This window comes from Gymnogyps californianus, chromosome 3 (genome assembly GCF_018139145.2).
Source record: "Gymnogyps californianus isolate 813 chromosome 3, ASM1813914v2, whole genome shotgun sequence".
Taxonomy (NCBI): Eukaryota; Metazoa; Chordata; class Aves; order Accipitriformes; family Cathartidae; genus Gymnogyps; species Gymnogyps californianus.
Window position 1 is genome coordinate 72,094,209 of NC_059473.1, and position 23,337 is coordinate 72,117,545.

General features: G+C 38.8%; 1 protein-coding gene across 1 annotated transcript in view; it reads left to right on the forward strand.

Annotated features, from left to right (window-relative positions):
• Positions 1-2,072: 2,072 nt before the first annotated feature.
• Positions 2,073-23,337, forward strand: part of FAM184A (family with sequence similarity 184 member A) — a 78,428-nt gene continuing 57,163 nt past the window's right edge. The window contains exon 1 of the mRNA XM_050894659.1: positions 2,073-2,391. Coding sequence (XP_050750616.1) covers positions 2,224-2,391 — 168 coding nt within the window. The 5' untranslated portion in view covers positions 2,073-2,223. The remainder of the gene's footprint in view (positions 2,392-23,337) is intronic.

The following is a 23,337-nucleotide window of genomic DNA, read 5'->3' on the forward strand; positions in this document are numbered from 1 at the left end:
CCTGGGTAGGCACCATCTGTCCTTTGTTCTCTGTTGCCAGAATGGGCCACTTCAGAAGGAAAAAAAAAAATTATCAGTGTCAGAATTTCCTGAACAATGCAAATTCTGAGCTTAAGGCAACACAGCCAAAGACTGGGATTAAATCACTTCTTATACTCCTTGCTATTCAAAATAGTTTGGGTTTATTATGTCTTTCAATATATGAGACTTTTTCCAGAACCTCTGTAGTTCTTCTGGCCCTTTTTTGAACACCTTTCCAGTGTGTTGATGCACGGAAATTACAGACCCCAGACCTTGATGCAAGTATTGCTCTTGTACTTTCACAAACAATCCGTACAAAAGTAGCAACATGTAATTTTACCTTCTGGATAGTGTCCCGTCTTACATCAAAGAATCTCATCTGCCCCATGACCTCAGGTTTGCACTGGCAGTTCATGTTTAGTTGGGTATTTATCATGCTATATAAGCATGAATCTCTATTAGCAAGTGACGCACATTGCTCTGTATTATGGATCTCTTCTTATAATTTACTATTCCACCTATTTCTATCATTTGCAAATTCTAAGTGATATTTTTCTCCATACCTTTGTTGAGAACAACAGATTTAGCTGTGTATTTTTGTAGTTTACCTCTGCTATTTCTGTCTGCCTACACAGAATGCAGGCAAAGAAGAGATTTTTAGAGCAGGGAAAAAAGCAGTAAAAAGATGAACTACTCAACAGAGTACCAAGGGCTCTTTAAAAGATGAGTGCAGAGGCTGTTAATCAGGAAATCAAATGTGTCCAACCACATTAATATATATATATTCTCACAAGGCCAGAGCCTAGCAGAGAGACATTAAATTGTTGAAAAGGGTGGCTATTCTCAGGAGTTGCACAGGATGGAAACAGAAGAAGAGAGCGGTCCAATCCAAGCTAAAGGACATACTAAATTCAGCTGTGAATTCCTTCTGGCAGGGACCTTTGTTCCATACTCACTCATCAGATCGTGGGTCCATAACCGCAGTCTGCAGAGGCAGTGTCTGTAGCTATGGAAGAGACTGGTCAGCTCAAGAGAATGCCTTCCCCTTCACCCGCCCGGGTCAGCCCACGATCTGTGACCACTGTGTTGTTTCTTCCCTCAAAACCTGAAGTAATTGTGCAGTCAAGTGCTTATCTAATTTACTATCTACCTCAATTTCAAGATGCTACTTGCCCCTACCACCTACTACTGTGAGAAAACAGCACTTACTCCGTCGCAGACCAGTACATACTCAGGAGCCAGCAATACCTCCCTCGCTTTATTCACTCATACACACCGGACTGTAGTACCCCTGGCGCCCTTCCAGCACTGAGGAGCTCTGCCCTAGCCGCCCCCCGCCCCCCCCCCCCGGGCACCCACTGCATTCTCAGGGCTCTCCATGAGGAGGAGGTTTAGGCGGTTGGCGTACATGCCCCAAGAGCTGCCAAAGAGGGGCAACCCTGCCTCAAACCTGTACCCCCCTCCCGCCCTGCCCCTGCCCCTGCCCGAACCGGCAGCAGCGGCGCCCCCGTTGCGGAAGGGGCTCTCTCCGCGCCCGCCCGCCCGCGGGAGGAGCAGCGACCAGCCCGCTAACGGCTCCCGGCGCCGCCGCCAACGGCCGGGGGGGGGGGGGTGGGGGGGAGGAGGAGGGGAGGAGAGGGGAACGCAGCGCGCGCACCTGCCGCGAGAAGGAGAGAGGCGAGGCCCCTCAGGCCGGCGCGCGCGCTCGCTCGCTGGGTGGCGCGCGCGCGGCCCCAGCTGCTCCGAAGGCGGGGAGGCTGCGCGCGAGCGCGCGGGCGCGCGGGCGCGCGGGCGGGCGGGCGGGGCAGGCGAGTGACGCGGGGGCTGCGCGGTGTAAACAGCCCGGCGGCAGCCCGGCAACCGGGCACAGTCGCTCCGCCGTCGCCGCTCCCGCCCGGCCTCCGGCCGCTCGAGGGCCGGCCTGGCCTCACCCTCCCCCCGGTGCCGGGCGTGAACGGACGGGAAGCGGGGAGAGGAGAGGCTGGCGCCTCTTCTCGCAGCGGCCCCGAGAGGTTAACGCCGCGGCCCGGCGCGGCTGGTAGGGACGGCGGCAGTAGGAAGCGTCCGAGGCCCGTCCCGGGGCGGGAGGAGCCGCCTCGGGCAGCGCTTCACGGCTGCGGCGCCCTCGGCGCGGCTCCCCGGTAGGGCTGGTGCTGTCGGAGCCCGAGCGGCGGCGGCGGCGGCGGGGGCCGGGCGGTGAAGATGGCGACCCCGGGGATGGGCTGGCAGCAGCCGCAGCACAGCTACGGCGGCGGCTCCGCGCCCGGCGCGGGAAAACTCGGCTCCGGCTCAGCCCAGCCGGGGCTGGGCGCCGAGCACAACCCGGACCTGCATTTCAAAATGAGCAAGAAGATTGCCCAGCTCACGAAGGTGAGGGAGCGTCCTCCCCGCCGGGCAGCGGGAGGCGCGCCGGGTCCTCTGCCGCCTTTTATTTCTTCCTCTTTGTTTTGTTTCCCTTCGCTTCTTGCCATCCCCTAGGCAGAGATGTGGTTGAAGAGAGGCTGGCTGTCAGGGTTCATGTTAAACCCGGGCGCGATGCGGCCGGGTTTGTACCCCAAAGGCCGGGCCTGGAGCGGCCGCCTTGCCCCGGGAGCAGCCTTGGTCCCCGGGGGACCGGAGCGCGCCGTGCCGGGGTCCTGCCGGTGAAAGCTCCGGCATACCGCAAACGTGGAGACGGGGAACGGCGGGTGTTAGAGACGAACCGTTCACGGAAACTGCCGCAGTACCGGTTCCCAGTTGGTTGTGTCCAAATTCTGTCTAGCACAGCCAGGTATCTGGGTGTGGGGGAGGTGATCCCTGATTGCTAGGCTGATACTCGCTATTTATTCTATGAAAACTGTAGCTTCTCTTCTAGCTCTTTTGTAAGCCGTTCTCGGAGTCTTTTTAAATAGAGAAATTCAAGTGATACTTGCTTTCCTTTTGCTGAAGAGAAATACTATTATTTAAGGTGTCTAGTAATATCTTAAATGCCTTAGATGGTGAGGGCGAAGTGTAAGAATATCTCTGGTCTTGTATTGCTGATTGAACAGTTTTCATTATATCAACCCCAGTATAGAAAATGCATTGTATCTTTGTTAAAGGCTGGGGTCAAACTACAAGTTGTTTTAAAAGCATATTGTTAAGGCTGGTAGGCCTCATGTTTCAGACATCATTGTAGCAGTGATTTACTTAGAGTAACTTAAAAAAATGGTTTGGTGCTGTAATGTCTCTTGTATGATGCTCAAGCCATAGGTGAATAGCATTGTTTAGGAAATGAAAGGCAGATTATCTTTGTTAAAGAGAAAGCAGAAGAAATAATTTCTGTCAAGAATTACATAGCTAAAACACTTAAAGGCGATTTAAAAGCACTGTGGGAACTGCTAGTATTCTTCAAATGTATGCTAAAATGGATGAAGGTGACATTTCGTTGGAACTAAGAATGAGGAGAATGAAGACTGCTAGCAGTCTCACAGTGGAGACAGTTCATATTTATGCACAGTTGATGCACCATCGACCAGTTAAAAATAGTATTTATTGTGGTACACCGTGCACCTTAGTGTATTGGAAAACCAATGACTGAGGGGTATTTTGTCTTGTCTTTAGAGTCCAATTTCTTTATATGTTAGTATTGGTGGAACAAAAATTGTAATTTCCTAAGGAAAAAAGTAGAATTAAAATAAGCTGAAGAGTCTCTCTTGGTTTTACTCCATGCGCATACAAATGCTGAATTAAAATATTAAAGATACTACTACAGACTTGTGCTCCCTGAAAGGTGCAAAAGGCACCTGGAGACCATAAATGTATTTTAGACTTAAGGCCTAGTGCATATGCGAAGTAATACTTTCAAAGAGTAATTTTTATTTGTGTGTGTGTCCTTTGATATATTTCCCTTCCTTTCTCTAGGAATTTACTGAGCAGTTTATAGTTGATTTCAGAAACAGTGTTCTACTTCTGTGGTAAAGTCATTTGTGTATACCCATGAGTTCTACATCACTGGGCACGTGCCTTGTGCGCTCTCAGTTATTACGTGTCAGATATCTTGAGGTGGATGTGAGTTAAATACGGATTTAAATGCGTGGTGCTGGAATGTTTTGAACTTTTGTGTTGGAAAACATGAAGAGAATGAAAGTAAATACTGGTTTTTTCCCTATAAGTTTTTTTTTGTGATCCATAGTAGAGTTCCTCTAAAATTCTAGAAATTGTGTGCATGTCTGTCCTGCCAAAGACTTCAGAGTAGTGCAAATAAAAGCTATGAATTGTCTTCTGCTTGTATATTTTAAATAACTGTAACCTATGTGCTTGTACAAGGAGTTTACATGTGAATTAGACTTTTGCAGGATTGGAATCTCCTATTTGTTTCCCAGTGACTTGCAGATTCTGGTAATGTTGTAGTTGGTGTGTTTTGTGTTCTGTTTTCAAGTTTTAGGGAGAAAACTTGGAAAATCAGCTGATCTTTGTACTGACTGAAGGTCTGGAGTGAAGAACAGTATTTTAAATGTAAAACAGGATGTATAATAAAATACTTCTCTTGCACCTATTGCAACAATAAAATTAAGAATTTAAAGATTAGGATAAAAAGTATTCTATAGCATTAATTTCGTTAAAGTAGAGGTGCAAATTTTGAACGTTTTGTAGTTAGAGGGCTCGAGTCCTACGTTTCTGTTTGTTACTTGACCTTTAAGAAAGGGAGGCTTAAAAGAAGTATAGAAAATTCTGGGTGAAGTATAATCTAAAGTTTATAACCTGCTCTAGAATCTGAAGCCTGATTTGATAGATGGCTGCAGAAATTAATCCTTGAGAAAGGACTCAAGCTACAGTAGAAAAATATAAACACAATACTTAATTTCTGTAAGCGAGAGTTAACTGTCAGAGAAGAATTAACTTCACTTTGCAGAAGATTTTTGGAAATAAGCTGATGCAAAAAAGTTATTAGGATATTTCTGTGAAGGTCTTTTGACCAAATTCTGCTGTTCTAGATTTGTCAAATGCTTACTAACTTATGTGTATAGAATTCCTCCTTGGTTGTCTAGGAACTTCTTATTAAGAATACCACTTCTTAATTGTGCTTCTCAAATTGTTTAATGTCTTATATATACGGCACTTCTCACACACCTTCCAACTGTTTTCCCCATTTATTTATTTTTTGTCTTCCAACTCTTCTTTAAGACTACCTTGAAGATATATTAAGTCTCTCAGTGGATTTAGAACTGAAGTCAGGCGCTTTATCAGGTCAAAACAAACCCACCAATATAGTATGGTAAAAGGAAATCTAAATATGCATGGGGCATTGCCAAAGGGATACACATAGTGAAGTTATCCAGACAGCTTCTGTCTTCTGACAAAAGAAATGTGACTCAATGGTTTATTTTTGCCTATCCTTGTACAGTTTGTATTATGAGCCGTGAGTAGCAGCAGAAGAAAATGCTTTCCCCACAGAAGATGCAGGTCACTCATGAAGTAAATGTAAAATTCCAAAATTAGGATTCTTCTGTTATGTTTTCGCCTTACTTAGAGAGAATCTGATGTTTCAGTCAAAACAATACAGGAACACAAAGAAAAAGGTGAAATTTGTTTAATAACTAGATTTAATCAGTAATTCAGAGTGAGGCAACACAAGATACAAATCCATTTCACTAAGCACAACACTTCTGAAGTGCTTAACTATATTTTTACTTTTGGGCGAGCGGGGGAAGACTTACTTGATTTAACTTTAATATGCTTAATTCACAGGGGAAGGTAAAACAAGCAGTTAGAAATGCAGCTCTAAAAAATAAGATCATACTCCATGTTATGTTTAAAGACTGTGGTGAATTGTAACTGAAGCAATTTTAGCTCTTCCTCTTCAGTATAAGCTTCTTATTTTTAGACATTTTGAAAGATCTGTGTACCAGTTTGGCGATAAAGTAGCATCTGACACAAAGATTAAAGCTAACAAGAAATAAACTGCGATTATGAGATTGCATATATGTGTTTGTACTACTGCATGCTGGAGTGCTAATGCAGTGTTGAATTATGCCTGCTGCAGATGAAAATATGCATATATATATTTAATTAGTTTGCATAAGACAACTGGAATAAAAAACAAAAAGCAAATTGCTGCTGTGCTTACATCAGTAGGGGAGAATGGGATTAGTTTTTACAATTGCCAGAAGAGTACAAGTTGAAGTGTTTTTGGTTTGAGGTGGTTTTTGCTTTTTGTGCTGTAGTTTGCAGCTTGAGCATTTGTGATTGAGAAATCCATATCCTGAATGTGTCTGCAAAGTCTGTTGTGCAAGCTTTGTGACATCAATGTAAATCTTTGACTTTTATGGAATAACTGCATGATCCGCGCTGGGATTATGCAATGAGAATCTTCAGCATTGATTTGGCTGCATGATATTAGTTGCAGAAATTTTATGTTAACTGGAAGAAGAGTCTGTAAGTGCCATGCAGATGATACATACCCTACAGTGATTGTTTATTTAATAAAAAGAAAAAACTGTACAAAACTCCGTTTTTTTTCTCTTGGTACATGCTTAGAGCTGGATAGTTCAGTTCTGGAAAGGTTCCAAAAAACTCAACTAGTTCAAAGACTAAGACAACAAAGTTACCCAAGGTGCACCATACTTCACTAAACAAGAAACTAGAATCTGGGACTCCTGAGACCAGAGTTCTGTTCTCAACTCTGCCATCAGCTTGTTGTGTAAATTTGGGAAACTGCTTTTTAAAAAAAAAAAATAAATTAAATTTCTCCTTTGTTTTCCTTTCTGTCTCCCTGCGTTAGAGAGAAGTACTTAGAGAATAGATGTTAATGTAGTAGTTAGCCCAGTGAGTTGCTTGCGGATGTAGATAGTGAATTTATTTCAAAGAATAAAAAGCAAATTTGATGCTCTTTAATTCAGATGCTTATGCTTCTTATTGTGTGGACTTTTTGCTGGAATGGTTAAAGGTCTCCCTCAGCTATCACAGAATGCAGTGCTGTGGAAATAAGAGCTATAGGGTTTAACTTATATTAATGATTCTTAACAAAATGTTTCCAGTGAAACTTTGTCAGTGTTTATTTGGAAGTATTCTGCCTCAGGAAACAAAAAACCTAAGCCTCTTGCAGAAGGCTCATTGTGCATAGGATTATAAGAAAACTTAAAAGAAGAGCCCTTAAAAGTAGGGAAGAAATGAGAATCTAAAAAACCCTGTAAAACTGTTTTGATGTTAGCTGTCATCATGTGGTAGTTGATGCCATTAACAGTTTTGTAAAAACTTGGGTTTTATTTTTTTAAGCAACCTTATGTCATCTCTCCAATGTGTGTTAATGTTGGCAGTAGGCCAGTATTTGCTAACAGTTCTAGGATTGCATGAAAAGAACTGAGACTTTGAGGCGGGTGTGATTTGACTACATATTTGAATGTCAAAATTTTTGCATATGCTTCTGACTGGTAATGTGGGAATAAATGTTATGTTTTTGTTGTTACATAAAAATAGTTTTCAAGGACTAGAAGATATGAAAATGTAATATTAGATACTAAATTCTTTTACATGTCTCTGGAGATATTTAATTTTGGTTTGTGTTAATTATTCCAAAGATAACTGAAGTAAGTCCTCTAAGAAGGGAGAGGCTGAAGGTAGGAACTGAGAAAGTGAGAGATACAATATTCCTGAAGCAGGTATCTTAAGATTTTTTTTTTTTTTAATCATGCTAGTATAGTCTCTCCATCTTCCCTTTCTGACTCTGTCCATGTGGTGTTCTGACTGTGTCCTCATTCTGCAATAGTTATGGTCTAGCAAGGGATGCTCACAGAAGAGGAGTTTTCTGTACCCGTGATGGTACAAGAACAAAGATGGGACTGGGTAAAAATGGCATGTCTTTAATACCATCTGGTATAGTTCAGAAAAAGTCAGTAGAGCTTTCAGACTCTCAAAATCTTCTTCAGACCTTAAATAAAATCAGCAGTTATTGTCTTTATCTGAATATTTGCTAGTTGAAGCACTTAGAATTGCTTTAAAGCAGCTGTGGCTTCTAATGTAGACCTGAAGAGGTCTTTCTTGCGTTTCATGTTTTGTAGGACAAAAATTATGGAATTTGGTGTTTTAGTTAATATGCTCTTTGTCTCTGAAAGAAGAGATCAGGGATCTTAAAAAAAAAAAAAAAAAAAAAAAAAATTGACAGTCCTGATATGAAGTCTGGGAACTATTATTTAATGCTGTTTTTTCCCAATCAGGACTAATTGAAAAAAGTTAATTATTCTGATACTTTGAAGACCTCAGGACCCTATATCCCTCGAATGGTTCTTCCATTCATTATCATTGCGCACCTGTAAGGTGAGACTACAGGGGTGCTATATGGACCTGATATGGTATATTTTAGAGCTCAGTGTTGTGATATGTGTGAATTAGGTCAATGGCTTTCTTCTTGATGTCTTGTAGACAAAAGACTGTAAAGAGAGAAGTAGGACAAGAATGAAATATTTTTAATATTAAAAAAAATACTCAAATGAAATTCCTTTCCTCTTCACCTGCCTAGTCTTAATGGTTGACTACTAACTCAGAGTTCTTCTGAGACCACTGACAGCTTAATGTTTTAAAGATACTTTCTGTATGTGTGTGTAATTGAAAGTGTGATGTCGTTGAAAAACTGTCTGATCACACATTCACATAAGCTACTAGTCTAAAATGCCTCTTTAACATGCTTGTGCATATATTAGCTTCTCTGAGATTGTTTTGGGTTTTTTTTTCACCTTTTACAAACATCTAAAAGAATAATCAAAATGAAGAGACAAATAAATTGGGGGAGAGGATGAATAATATGATGTGGTGCTTAGGGACATGGTTTGGTGGTGGACTTGGCAGTGTTAGGTTTACAGTTGGACTTGATGATCTTAAGGGTCTTTTCCAACCTAAATGATTCTATGATTCTCTATGTATCTTCTTGCTCTATGCTTATTCTTATTTATTGCTATAATTAATATAGAGTTACAAGGAGCTGGAAGACCGTTAGATGTTATTGCTCTGATATGTACTTCAGCTGTTAAATTTGATACATCAGTACATTAAGGATATTTAAGGAAAACCTGACAGATGAGGATTTTAGTACAAAGTTCAATGTTATGAACATGTCAAAATTTAAAAACTAAAGAAAAAAGAACATGCAGGCCATAAATGAATCCTGATATGACAACATCCGTAAAGTTTAAAATCTGTCAATGTTTAGCTGCTTTTTACATATGATGATATAAATCCTATGGAAAAAAAATAAGAAATATTTGAAATTTAGTTTGATTTTGTAGGTTTTTTTCTGTTGTTACAGTTTTCAAATAAGTACTGCATTATGAAAGAAGGCTTTTGCTATTATCTTGATTTAGATAAAATCAAGAAAGTGCCAGTTCAGAGTTAAGAACATAATGCTGAAATGCTTTCTTCCAGATGCAAAGTTGTAAACAGGAGAGTCTGTTAAGTATATTTGAAAATCAATGGTTGAACTCTATGTAATCGCACAAGGTATTTATAGATTCATTTCTTTGTACACTTGTAAATTAGCATGGACATAGCATTTTGAAGTACTCAATCCTGCAAGGAGTTCTGTTTTGTCAAGTCTTATAAAAATGTATCAGCAGAAGACAGACTTTTTTTTGGTATCTGGAATGCCATGAAAGTGCAAAGAAGTTGTTTCAAAATGATGAGTCTTACCACGTCTTTAGAAAAAGTCAGATTGCAATTTAATCTTTGTCATAGTGGTTCTGTACTTTCTTCAAACACTTTAAAACTGTATTCAGTAACAGCATTGTTTGTATCTGGATATTTCTGTATTGTCATGCAACCTATTGGTCACACATACTTTATTTTTTAATGTCTAGAAGTACAATTAGATGCATACTGCATTTAATACATGTGTAGAAATGTTATTTGTCATAAGTCGTTGTATTGGTACAGTAACTTCCAGCCTTAAGTAGCTTCTAACCACTGAAATTCTTTCAATATCTTATTCTCTAAACTCAGGCTTTGACTTTAATAAAAATAGTAATTTTGTCAGTGATACTACTGTTTCCCTACCCCTCTCTCCAAGTCTCCATTGAAAACTTTACTCTCCTGTTAACTGTGTGGAGCAGGGGGGGCATTACCTTAAATAGTCACTGACTTTTTCTTACTGTTTGCATGCTTACTGCTAAATAAATCTGGCAAATCTCAACATGGCATTATGAGTTCAGATGTGTATGTCTATTGACTGATACAAGTTTGGCAATAGTAAGCCAGGCTTCTATGTATTCTTCTAATTGCTGATGTCATACCAATAACCAAAGGCATTGCATTCCAAAAATAACCAGAAGAAACAAAAACAGTCTGAAGCGATTCACCATCTTGTCCTACTTAATACATATTACCTGGTTCCGTTTCCTCGGTCAGGCTTTTTTAACTGAATCTAGAAGGCTATGAGGAAGAACAACCTTTTGGTGAGATTGTCACTTGGCTAGGCTCAAAATGACAGCCTTTAAAAATAGCTACTGTTAAAAAGTTCATGAAGTCCTCCTTGTTCAAGATGCTCCCATTAAATGAAAGACAACCTCTTAGCTAAAAGAAGTATGAGGTGATTATAAGAAATACTTGCTTTCTAGTTTTGTTTTTATGAGATTAAAGTAATCTTTCCACCCAGTTTCCTAAAGCTTCGTTTCTAGAAACTTGAATTGTAATGTGTTTAGAAAACAGGTATGCTATAATCCAGAGATTTTTAATTGAACAGTGTTTTTGCTCACAACATGACTGAAAGCTATAACTTTTACTAAAGGGTGTCTGACACTGCCTTCTCAGATCTAGTATTTTGCAGTATGGATGCTGGTATGTTTGGATAGGTTGTACTAAAATGTATTTCAGTAGTCTCTTATGACTGTCTGTGTCCTTTTAAAATTTGACAAATGAAAATAGTGGTAAATTATTTCTGTAATAAATGAATTCAAGTCCTTTTCCCTAATCTTTATCTGCTTTGTGTAATTATATGTATAGGTTTCACAGTTTAAAAAATACAGTTTATTTGTAGCTGGTAGTAATAAGTAATCAAGGATACATTTGCAGGCTAAAAAAAATTTTGAAACACCTTGAAAATCTGTGTATGGCTGTCTTTCCAACATTAACCTGTATTGCCAACATATGTATACTACTTGCATTACTTATTTAAAAAAAAAAAAAACACAACTTTTTGTGTTGTGCCACTGAGTGGTAAAACTATTTGAAATTTTTGATCCATTATTTTGGTCGGGTTGTTCGCTAGATTTCCATGTTGTGTCTAACATTATAGTGTTAAGTTACAGTTCCATTAAGTTTCTATGTCATTAAAATCAGTTAGTCCTTTTTTTCTTTTTTTTTTTCTTTTTAAAAGCATATGGCCGTTTGCTTTATGCTGAAATAGAATTTGCAAAAATGTGTTCTAAAACAGAGACAGGACTTTGACGTGAAGATCAGTTTGTGGTCTTTGAGCTGGTCTGGGAACATTCTGGCCATTCTCTTGACTCCCATGATTCTTGTCTTGCCTTTCTTTATTTCCATACTCTGCTTCACACTTTGCCATGTGTACCTTTTCATTCTACAGTGTAGACCATTCACAATTTGGTGTACTGGGTATATTCTGCCTTACCTCCAAATACCTAATGCATGAGATTGTAATTCTTGTCATTTATGTTTGGGCAGGCACTGCTATATTAAGTGTCCTTGTACCTTCTGTACAAGCAAAGAGCCTGAAGCAAGTTTAGCTTCTGTTGGTTTGTATTATTTTCCATAGCTATGACTAGATACTCTAGAATAAGCTATATTCCAAATCCCAGAAATTTTTTTGGACATAGCTGTTTGTGTAATAGACTTTTTTTTTCTCTAACGGCAGTTGTTTGTTTGGTTTTTTTTTTCTTATGGGCCTATGCTCCCTGTTCCTGAGGGAAACTAAATTTCCTGCTTTCAGAAAACTGTTAGTTTGGCGAAATTGGAGGCAGAAGTAACATTACTCTCACTGTAAAATATATATGCTTCTGTATGTGCCTATATGAAATTCTGGTAAATGTGGCCCCTGACTGACGTGCCCTATTTTACTCTAGATGTGTTACTAATTCTTGAGCCTCTTCTTTCTTGTGTGTAGAAAAGAGATTCTTATAGAAAAGGGAAGAATTTGTTTAAGTGTACAGAAAGAAATAAAGAAAATTCTCTCGTCTGGGAAGCATAAATAACCAGTAGTTTGTCAAAGAATTGGGAGTAGTCTCAAGTTTATCTACAAGAACTTACTTTATCAAAGAACATGATATATATCTTAGTGAAGTGTGAGGCTGTACGCGCTTTTCTTGGAAGACTTGTGAAGCGGAGCGTTGTCTGACGCTTTGCCTGTCGGTTGTGTTGGAACCGTGTTGGTTTTTTCTCTTGCCCGATTTTGCTCCGTTCCCGTGGAGGCGGGGGAGGGCGACAGCCTGCCGCTCTCCGCGGTGCTGAACGCAGGGCGCGGCAGTCGGTGAGCGCCCGCCGCTCTCCGTGGTGCTGAACGTAGCGCCGCCTTGACGTTTTAGCTTCACTGGCACTGATGTCAAAAGCAAATAAGCTTTACTTCCTGTTGTGCAAACCAGTACGTTTCCCTACTAGCAAGAGCTCTTTAAAGGCTCAACTTATATAACTACAATTGCCCAATCTTTTTATGTAGTCAATGTGGTGAGCTGTAACATTGATTACGCTGAACACTGTGAAGGTAAGTGCAATGAATTATTTCTCTGAAAATGTGTGCCATGCCATTTTGTAGTGGCTTCCCAAAAGCCTGACAGAAAGAAAAAGAAGTGAAAATAAAAAGAAGCACTAGTATTTTTCAGGGAGTTCCGTCAGTTAGCAAATTAAGAAATGTTTGAGAATATTTAAATGAGCAGCAGCTTTTTATTCATATTGTCAAGACTCTAAAAGAGGGGTTCAAGTTTGATTTCCTAAAGCTGACTTAGGGAATATACAACACAAAACTTGATGATTTCCTTCAGGATCTGTACTTGCTTTAATCTGTTCTGAAATAATTGCATTCTTACCTTTTAAGGATTTTAAAAAGCTGGAAATGCAGTTGTCGTGTCATAAAATTCATTAGAGGTACGTATTCTATTTCTGGATGTTGCCCAAAGTATCTTAGATTCAAAAGCCCTTGTAGTTCTCAAAAGAAGAGGAAATTTCGTCTTGAAATTCCATACTACTTAAAAACATTTATTTTGATGATTAATCAAAAACAATGATACAAGCCTGTAAGATTACTACCTTTTTCACCCTATTTCTCCACTTAGGTGTTGCTACTTTTTGTTTTGGGAAACTTTGAACTGAGTATCACTCTGCTGAGAGAAAATTCATTTGTTTGTATATGGAACAGTTCTTGTAGACTGAAGATCTTTGCTATGTTGTTTGTTTGTTTTGCCAAGAGCAAACTACTGTTATCTCCTCAATGCAAAGTCAGTTGCTCAATTCTGAGAACTTTCCAGTGCATTGTTTTACAGAGTCTAAATACCCACAAATGGATGCAATGCAAATATACTACCTTAAATTCCTCTAGGGATCTCTATACCTGAAAGGCTCAAATCAAATATGCAAATATTCAAGAAATAAATCTGTAAGGAAATGCAGCAGACTAAAACACAACTTGGAGTAGCCCTTTGGCCTATCCTGTTTTCCTTGCAGCAATTTAAGGTCTAATCATATAGCAGATGTGTCAACTGTATTCTGGATAGATGATTAGAGGGTAGATGGGATTCTTTCTCACCAGGAGGCAGATTGAGGAATTTGTACATCTGTCACTAAATCTTTTTTTACTTCTTTCTTTTTTTTTCCTTTAGTATGCTTCTCAAGATTTAACTGTCTTAGGAAATTGCCTAAAGCTAACTGCACTACAGATTTGTAATGGTTGTGTCTGACATAACCTGATTGATAGAGGTTAACATCCCAGAACTGAAAAGGGGTTTTGATTGGGTGTTGGTACTGCCACCCTCTCCCAGCACAAGGGCATTGAGTTGCAGTTGCAAGTATATGCTAAACCAGTCTGTAACAGGAGGAAATAGTTGATTCAAGTTGTATGCAGAATGAATACTTAAGCTATTCCTGTTTATTAGAAGGCTGTGAAAGACTATTTTTGCAAGTGTCTTTTATCACAGTGGAATTTTCAATCATATGTCCTTTTTGGTCAACTCTTGCCTGTTCTTTTGTGTGAAAATAAGCACATGAAGTAATTTGATTAATTTGACTTTCTAATTCAAGTCACTGATTTATTGCATGACAACTCAGGGGGTATAATGCATAGCTGGTCTTTTCTTATACACTTGTGTTTGCCTTTATAAATGGTGGGTTACCTGCTATCTGAGAGTCCCAGTAGGCTCTATCAGATGTTGAAACAGATGAATTTCTTGTTGTTCTTGGGTTTTTTTGTAATGGAGTAGAAAGTAAGTCTTAATTCCTGATAAGTGCAAGGGGATTTGTGGTTATGTAATATTTCGGTAATCAGTCCATTACTGCTTTTTGCTTCTTGGAATGTTTATGTTTGGGTTGGGGGGGGGATGTTCCTTCTTTATTATGATACACCAGTATCACTTATGTTCTATTTTAATGGCACTTCAATGAATTCGTTGGAAACTCCACATTGCATTTTATGTCCTGGTTCTGTGGTTGAAGACTGCCCAAAATATAGGAGGTATATTAAGAACTTAATGAAAACCCTATGGCAAACTAACAAGTGCAAGCATTTATTTAACTTTTTATCTGTAAAAGGAGACATTTCTGAAATGTACGTAGCTCTGTTGGTATGCATTGAGCTTGTTAATTTTTAATGGGTTTTTATTGTAAATAACCTTACACTTTCATGGAAGAGATGTTGTTTTGGAAGCTGTATTGTACGCAGTCTTTCTAACTCTTAAATTCTAAGTAGAAAGCCATGGAAGTTCTCTTAAAGTATAGATTAGAATTAGGGAGAGGATCTGCTAAAAGCAGAACAGAAATCTGTCCTCTTTATTAGAACATTTCCTGACTGTGTTATTGGGAGGAGGAGTGCATTAATTACTGGAGATACTTGTGCTTACTGTTTTTTAAGAATGCTGCCATTAAAAAAAAAAACAACAAACAAACGAAAGCATAAATGCTATTTGCTAGCTGAATTTGAAATGGAACTTTGAAAAGGTATTTGAAAACTTCAGCAAATTTGTTGTCCACTGCTAAATGTTTTAGTCTGCAAAGCAAATTGTTCCGTACTGTCTCTTAACAAGTTAAGACACCATTTATAATTCTATGGAATTAAAACTGGTGTATTGGAAGCTGCGTTGTACATAGAATAGTCTTAAAATGTACCTCAGAATAATTTCTCGGTATTCTATGAACGTGTTCTTTGTATATGGTTTATGTAGATCATTCTTAAATTTTTCTCTTAGCTTATTGTGTATCTTGTAATATGCCATGAATTTAGCTCATTTTCTTTGTTTCCCTTTTCATATGAAAATGGAGATTTTTACACTAGTAGTCAGAACTAGGCACACTTGTTTGAGAGACTGAATATATATAAACTGACATGTGCATGTCACAGACCTGTACCCACATCAAGGCTGGAGGCCTTGAGCTAATTATTTAATGTGAAGTTGCACACAAGTGCTCAGTAATTTTCTTTTTCTTGCAAGTCTACTTATATTTGATTTCTATGTGTTGCTTGATTTAAGATTGCCACTATTTTCTAAACTGCTGAATTTTAAAAAAATATTTTTTTTAATGTATGCTGAAGAAAGAAGACTACTTGGTTTTCCTTTAATCACCTTTCTCTGTCATATTAGCTATCACAGATTTTCTTCTTAGGCTAGCTTGTCACACCCAAAACTTGAGGTCTTGATGAAGATCCTTATTTGACTGACCCATCAGTCAAAGGGTATGGGGAATTTTTGTTGGAGGTGAAAAATTTTGAACAGTCTTACCTACAGACTTTTGTATGATGAATTGCTGAAAGAGTAGGAGTTAATGTCTCCCATTTAATGTGGAATAAAGTGTTGTAAAAGAGTCAAATCTAGCAAATCATTACAATGTAAGTACTCTTAAAATAAGCTGCTTGTATTCTAGCTGCCAAACAGAAGCAATAGTAGAAGCCTTTATTGCAATTGCATAGGACGTTTTTTTAAGAACATTCACTAGTGTGGCTCTCCAGAAGATTATATCACTGATGAAGTTTAGATCCAACTGGATAACCATAATAAGAAAATACCGATGTTGGACTAGTAGTTGAGCGTTCAGGTTGAGAAGCCACAGGATTCCATTTACTGTATTTAATGGGATGAATGGAAGAGAGGTGCTTTAGGACAAAGCAATATAATTGTATGCTTTTGCCAGGACATCAGTTTTCTTGTAGGTCTCTAATGGAGATACTACAATTTTCCTACTTAAGAATACACAATCAATCTTTCTTTTTTTTTTTTTTTTTATTGAATGGTTCAGAAAACTTGTGGTAGAAGGAACTGCACAAACTAAGTATCTTGATAGATAGACTAGAGACTAGGAAAAAAGTGTATTCAGTCTCTTTTTCGTGGGACTGTTTTTAAGGAAATTTAAAATTAGTTACATCTTCACTGCTGTTTGTCATGTGCCTGTGTGTTTTTGCCAGATGTATGCTAGACAAGTAGACATTAAGGTGGACTGAAAACTGACTGAACTGCTGGGCTTAAAGTGTTGTGATCAGCAGCATGAAGCCCAGTTGGAGGCCAGTCACTAATGGTGTGCCCTAGAGGCTGATACTGAGGGCAGTACTGTTTAACATCTTTGTTAGTGACCTGGATGATGAGACAGAATGCACACTCAGCAAGTTTGTAGACAATACAAAATTGGGATAAGTGGTTGATAAAACAGCCAGGTGTGCTGCTATTCAGAGCTGGATAGGCTGGAGAAATGTACCAACAGGAACCTCATGTGAAGTCCTGCATCTGGGACAGCATAACAAGTATGTGGTTGGGATCGACTGGCTGGAAAGCAGCTTTGCAGAAAAGGCCCTGGGGTCCTGACAGACAACAAGTTGAACATGAGCCAGCAATGTGCCTTTGTGGCAAAGGAGGCCAATGGCATACTGGACTGCATTAGAAAGAGCGTTGCCAGCAGCTCAAGGGAGGTGGTCCTTCCCCTCTACTCGGCACTGGTGAGACACATGTGGAGTGCTGGGTCCAGTTCTGGGCTCCCCAGTACGAGAGAAACATGGACATACTGGAGCAAGTCCAGCAAAAGGCCACTAAGATGATTAAAGAACTGGACCATCTGTCATACCAGGAGAGGCAGAGAGCTGAGACTGTTTAGCCTGGAGAAGAGAAGGCTCAGGGGGATCTTATGAGTGCGTGTGTGTGTATACCAGATGGTAGGGAGTAAAGAAGACTGAGCGGGCATATTCTTAGTGGTGCCTCATGAAAAGACAAGGCAATAGGGACAAACTAAAACATAAGAAATTCTATTTAAACATAAGAAAACACTACTTTTGCTGTGAAGATGGTCAAATCCTGGAACAGGTTTCCCAGAGAGGTTGAGGAGTCTCCTTCCTTGGAGATATTCAAAACCCACTTGAGCAAGGCCCAGCATAGTCTGTTCTAGCTGACCCTGCTTTGAGCAGGGAAGTTGGACTGGACGACCTCCAGAGCAGCCTTCCAACCTCAGCCCTTCTGTGATTCTGTATACATGTTGTTTCTATAATAGTTAATGTGTTGAACCTTTAAGTTGTTGGTGTGAAATGACAAAACTAATAGCCAGTATTGTGTAAATACTGAGAGGTAGCTAGGAATTATAAGTGGTTTTCATTGTATGATAGATACCTGTAGGTTACTGGAAAGTATCCCAGTGGGCCACTGCAAACTTGTCCTAGATTCATCTCGGGCTGAGCTTTGAGAATAAACTTGGACTGTCAAGTGGTGTGATTTGAGCAAAACTGACTGTGCCACCTTCTTTGCTTACTTTATGGTTTTGCTCCTATAACCTCAAAAAAGAGTGGAAGCTTAGTGATCAATCCTTAGTTTGAACACGAATTTTTTTTTTTTGTTAAAATCTGGATCATTTTTTCCAGGGAAAGGGAAGAGAAATTACTTCAAGGTAATATGATATTTCTGGGGAAGTGGCTCATTCTTGTACAGTTATTAAAAATTCCATGAATAAACAAGTTTCTGGTTGGAGTTTCCTTTTTTCATTCTGGAAAATTAGCATTTACCATTAAACTTCCAGAGATGATTTGTAGTTAAGGCCTTCCATAAAGTGAAAAATGCCATAGATAAAAATACCAAGTTGGGAGTCTTGCAGTGTATGCTTTTCACTAATATTTCTTTCCTGGATACCTTGTTTGGAAGGCCCCGTGCCTTTCCTTCTCTTAAACAAGCCTGGAAAGTAGAGACACAATTATGAACAAGAAATTGACTTGTTTTCCAGTGTGCCATTCAAACCACTGGTGAGGAATTCCTCTTTGCTCCGTAGAGGCTGCGTGGTATGTTCTTGTCTGACTGGTCTCTTCTGCTGTGAGGAACCACTAGATACTGGAATTGCTTAGAATCTGCAGAAGGTCTTGAGGAAATAGGAACCAAAATAGATCAAGCATTCAGAGGAAAAGACCTGCAGGCAGAGAGAGTGTGAAAATGAACTTTGTTTTGATGGGGAAGAGAAACTGGGAAGACCTTTTCTCTGGCTTGTCATACAGTACTGCCATTTCTTTGGGGAGACGGAATACAAGAAATCTTTTGCTAACGTTTTCATCAGCTCAACACTTGAGGACTCATCAGTAAGAATGAATAGCATGTGTAAGTGACAATAATGCTGACTATGCCTTGCTTTCAGGTTTATAAGCAAACTAAGAGGAAAAGAGATCACCTTTCTTTAGAGTCAACTTCATTTACAATTTATCCAAAAATACTTGTGATGTTTTCAGGTGATGGCACTCAAAAATATTGCTTTGCATATCCTCTAGAGCAGACTTAGAAAAGGAGATGCTTCATTTTACATTTCCACAGTTGTTGTTCTGTCTCTACCATGCCTGCTTTTCCCCCTCCCCCCTTGTCAAATAAAAGAAAAAATAAATCTCTTTCATTCTAAATAGTTAAAGTTTTTAATTCTAGCTTCAGTTCCCAATATTAGTGAGTACTTCCACAAAAATTATTTTTTCTTAAAAAACAAGACAACTTGTCTTACATACTCTTAGTTATTTAAAAACTATGTGTTTCTAGTTAGGCCATGTATGGAGAAATCCAAAACCAGTCAATGACCAGACAGCTTTTAATCATAAACATCTAGTGAAAACTAAATGTTTAAAAACATGACACTGCAGATGGTGAAAGTTAATAGGGGGTTAGGTTTGAAGGTGGAATAGATTAAGATTTGAGAATAAATTTTTAGTCTTGAATTATAATGAAAGTCAGCTTGAATGATAAAGCAGGGAAATAGATTTTGAAGGAAACAGTAATTTTTTAGACTTTGGATTATTTTGAGTCTTATGACTTGTTTTTCTATCTAGTACAAATAACTACAGGACTTAAATATTTCTTTCTGATTAAAGTAAAGTTGATGAAAGTACAGATGTGATTGTATCAAGAATAATTTAGGCGAGTCTAGCCAAAAAAATGGGAGACTTAAAATAGCAATTACATTGACATAAATGATACTGACTGTGTTAGACATTTTTGTAGTGGCCTTTTCAAAAAAAGGATTGATTTTTAGAACAAAATAGAGGAACTTAAGCTTTGCTTTCGGACAATAAATGGAATCAACTGATTAATCTTACTCCTTTTATATGAATGTTTTTTCACTCTAAATTAAGAATCTCTAAGTGTGATGGATTTGTTGTTGAAATATTTTTGCAGATAATTTCAACTTCTATTCATCCTTTTAGGCTCTTGTCACTTCAATAGCGGTGAATGTCATCCTTTAAGCCATTTGATCCCACTGAAGAAAATTCACTTTTTAAGTGCCATCTCTCATATTTTGCACCAAAAGGCTGTTTTTCTTATGTGGACACTCTTTCAAGGAGAAATATGAATTGCTTTTTATTAAGAAAAGGAAAAAAAGTATGCAGTGGTGAATTAGAAAGTCTGTTTTCCTTTAAAAAATATACAAATGCAGAGAGGGAGGGATGGAAATTCCTAAATGAGATTAAGTCTGGGAAAAAAATTCCAGCTTCATTAACTGTGGCTTGAATGACCATTAAGATGTAATTTGATGATACGAAATACAGAAACTGAAAAAGAAAAGGAGCAATTCACTATGGCTAGCAGGTAATTAAAGCAGATGGAAATACTGCATCTGTATTTTTTCTGTAATGTAGTTCTGAAACAATGCTGATGATATAGGAGGAATCAAATAATTTTTAAGTCATAGTGTTGAAGTAGTCTGAGAAGCTTTGTAAAGAACTGCTGTATTTTGATAACGTTTGTATAGCAGAACTCTCCTTATCAATTAAATAAGTAAGTGGTTTAGGACGACTAAGCTTGATTTACAGGTATTGGCTGAGTTGAAAAATAAGTATTGATTTCCAAGGAGCCATTATAAAACACTTAAACTATTTTTGCTGGTATTTGCTCCCATTCTGACTATTGAAGCTTTTTTTTAAACACTTTTTTCCTCTTTCATAAGTCTTTCTGTAATGTGTTCTTGGGTTGTATTGAAATCATCATCATGAAAATATTTTTGATGTCATAATCAGATTTAAACTTATATTAAACTCTATTCTGACTTATTCTGCAAGTTGATTTTACACTTTGGCACAGAAAGCAAACTTATACACAGTTAACAAAACTAAATATCTCTTAATCACACAGGTAGTATACTGCTTAGAAATAGCTTAGAAGTAGCTGAGAACAGTGTAATATGAATGTATGGAATTGGGTTGCTGAACACTGTAAACTTATGTAACTCCATTAGAGCCAGCAATGCAAGTATAGAACAGCTGAGCATTTCTCTCAGAAATAGCTGTCATGTAGTAACCAAGTGGGGGATTACGTGCCAGGTCATACAAAGCGGTAGTGGTGATGTCTCCCCTATAACTGGGGAAGTAGTCCTGTATAATTTGGTTTATAGTAAAGAGGTGTGTTTTACCTGTATCCAGCTGCTTCTCGTCTTTCTGTCAAGGTCTTCAAGTCTACTTTTTCCTCCTGTAAAAACTGTTTTGGTTCAAGATTGTGCAGATAATTCTGGGATGTTTTACTCCTGCAAATTAGTTAAATTGAATCTGGCCAGTGGGCTGTCCATCTGCAGCATTCTTTAACGTGCTTCTTAGACATTACTTCTAGTCAGTGGCTAATGTTGCTCAACTGAATATCCAACCCATGTCTCATAGTCCTATGCTATTATCTTCAAATAGCTCTTCCCATTTAATCTGTATTTCTTGTTTGTGTGACATCACATCTGCTTGCTTTGCACCTGAGTTTTTGCTTCAACTGGAGATATTCCGAAGGTTGTATTGTATTTGGGCGGTGCAGCACTGTATCTGTCTGTCATGCCTTAGCCAGGCTGTGATTCTTTTAAAAACCTTTATAAAATGAACTTGTATTTCATCAGTGGTTAAGTTATTTGCTTGTTTTCTAAGTAACTTTGCTATGAAAATCCTGAAAACCAGATTAGAATAGTTTTCAGGATATGGGGCCTGCATGTTGTATCTAATATTTATTCTCCTTTTTTCTGCTCTTCTGTCTTCTCCTTGTCTTAGCAGGAGTAACAACTTCTCCTGTTCCCCAAACTGACAATCTAAATTGCATGTTGGCAAGTAATTTTTCCTCTCTTTTCCCTTCCATCAAACATCACGTGCCTTCCATAATTACTGCCTTGTTTTCTGGAAGGGAAAAGCTAGATCTAAGGGCTCCTATTTTTTTATTGTATTTTGATAAATATTTGTAAGTGATATCTGCCCTTATTTCCTCTCTTTTTTTCTTCCTCAGAAGCATGGGTACAGTTATCTTATCTGTCATGCCTTAACTCATCACTGGTACAAATTCCTTTGCTCCACTGTAATTTGTTGGGATGAGGAAAATACCCAACTTGTCCATTTTCTGCAGTACATCCAAGGATACCCATATAAGAAGAAAAAAAAAAAAGGAATTTCTACTAACCGTAGCAGGATGCCACCTGGTCTGCAGTGGACCCCACACATCCAGTCAAAGACCTTGTTCTGCTGAATGGAGTGGAGTTTCCCCCAAATATCTATTTCTGTCAGCCTCACATATGCACTAATGTCTCTGTCAAATGCCCTTTTGTCCCCCTAAGGTAGTACTCCACTGGTGAGACCCAGTCTTGGAGATACTCAGCTGCTAGAGCAGGAGCAGCAACATAGCCTGATTGCCCACTCTACCCATTGTAATGGGTGAACTGTTTCTCAGTTCACTAGCGATTGCTGACATCATTTGGAAGGTCGCATGTTGTTGTGTCCCGGCCCAGAGATCTGAGGTTTAAACCACTCTTGACTCCTGGCAGCAGACTGCATGGCTCCTGAACTTGTGAACCCCATCTTCCTGTTGTTGCTCAGCATGTTGGTCTATAAAATGCGGTGCAGGTAATGTGCTCCTTTTGTTGAATCTTTGATTGCAGAGTGCTCTACAGCTGTAGATTTACCTGCTGGCATGCTTTTGATTTCTATTACCTGGTGGGCTTGTTAATGGTTATTTCTGTTCCTGGATTTGGACAAAGTGTATATTTCCAAAATGGGCTATTGTAACGAAGCTCCTGGTTAGCTCCTGGAAAGCCTCTCACTTGTTGTCTGATACAACTCTAGGAGAAAGGAAAAAGGCAACAGTGAATGACCACATTGGGCACACTGGCCATTCTGTCCCTGTGCCGAGACATGCTCTGTATCTGTTCTTCAGGTGAGGACATCTCCTACCCCATGATTAATTGGAATGTGGCATGCCTTTTTCTGATAATTAAATTTTAAGGTACAGGCCCTGTAATCATTTACAAATATGCTGAGCTGTAAATGCAAGTGGATCTTTTCAACCAGTGGGATTTTCAGGCAAATACTTGATATTTTGGTGTGGGTCATACGCAAATAAAACACAGGAAGGATTGTAAGTCAAGTAGCTAACGTGATATTGATCTGTACTTGGCAGTTCAGAAAGTAGAAATGGGTTATCAGCACATCACATTACAGGTGCTTGAGGAGCATGTGTTTAGGAGCACAAGGAAAGCATCTTTATATGTATGTGCCCCTGTGAGGCTTTATGCTTTGTGTATATGGTATTGAACATCAAGAAACCTGAAAGTACAAAATAAATATTTTTTCTGCTGTTTAATTATCAACTTAGATGTTAGTGAACAGCGCATGTCCTCTGACTTATCAAGACTTCTCTTTTATAGAAAATTAAGCATAAATATTTAGCAACATGTGAAAGTGAAAAATGGTTGTCCTTTGTTTTCATT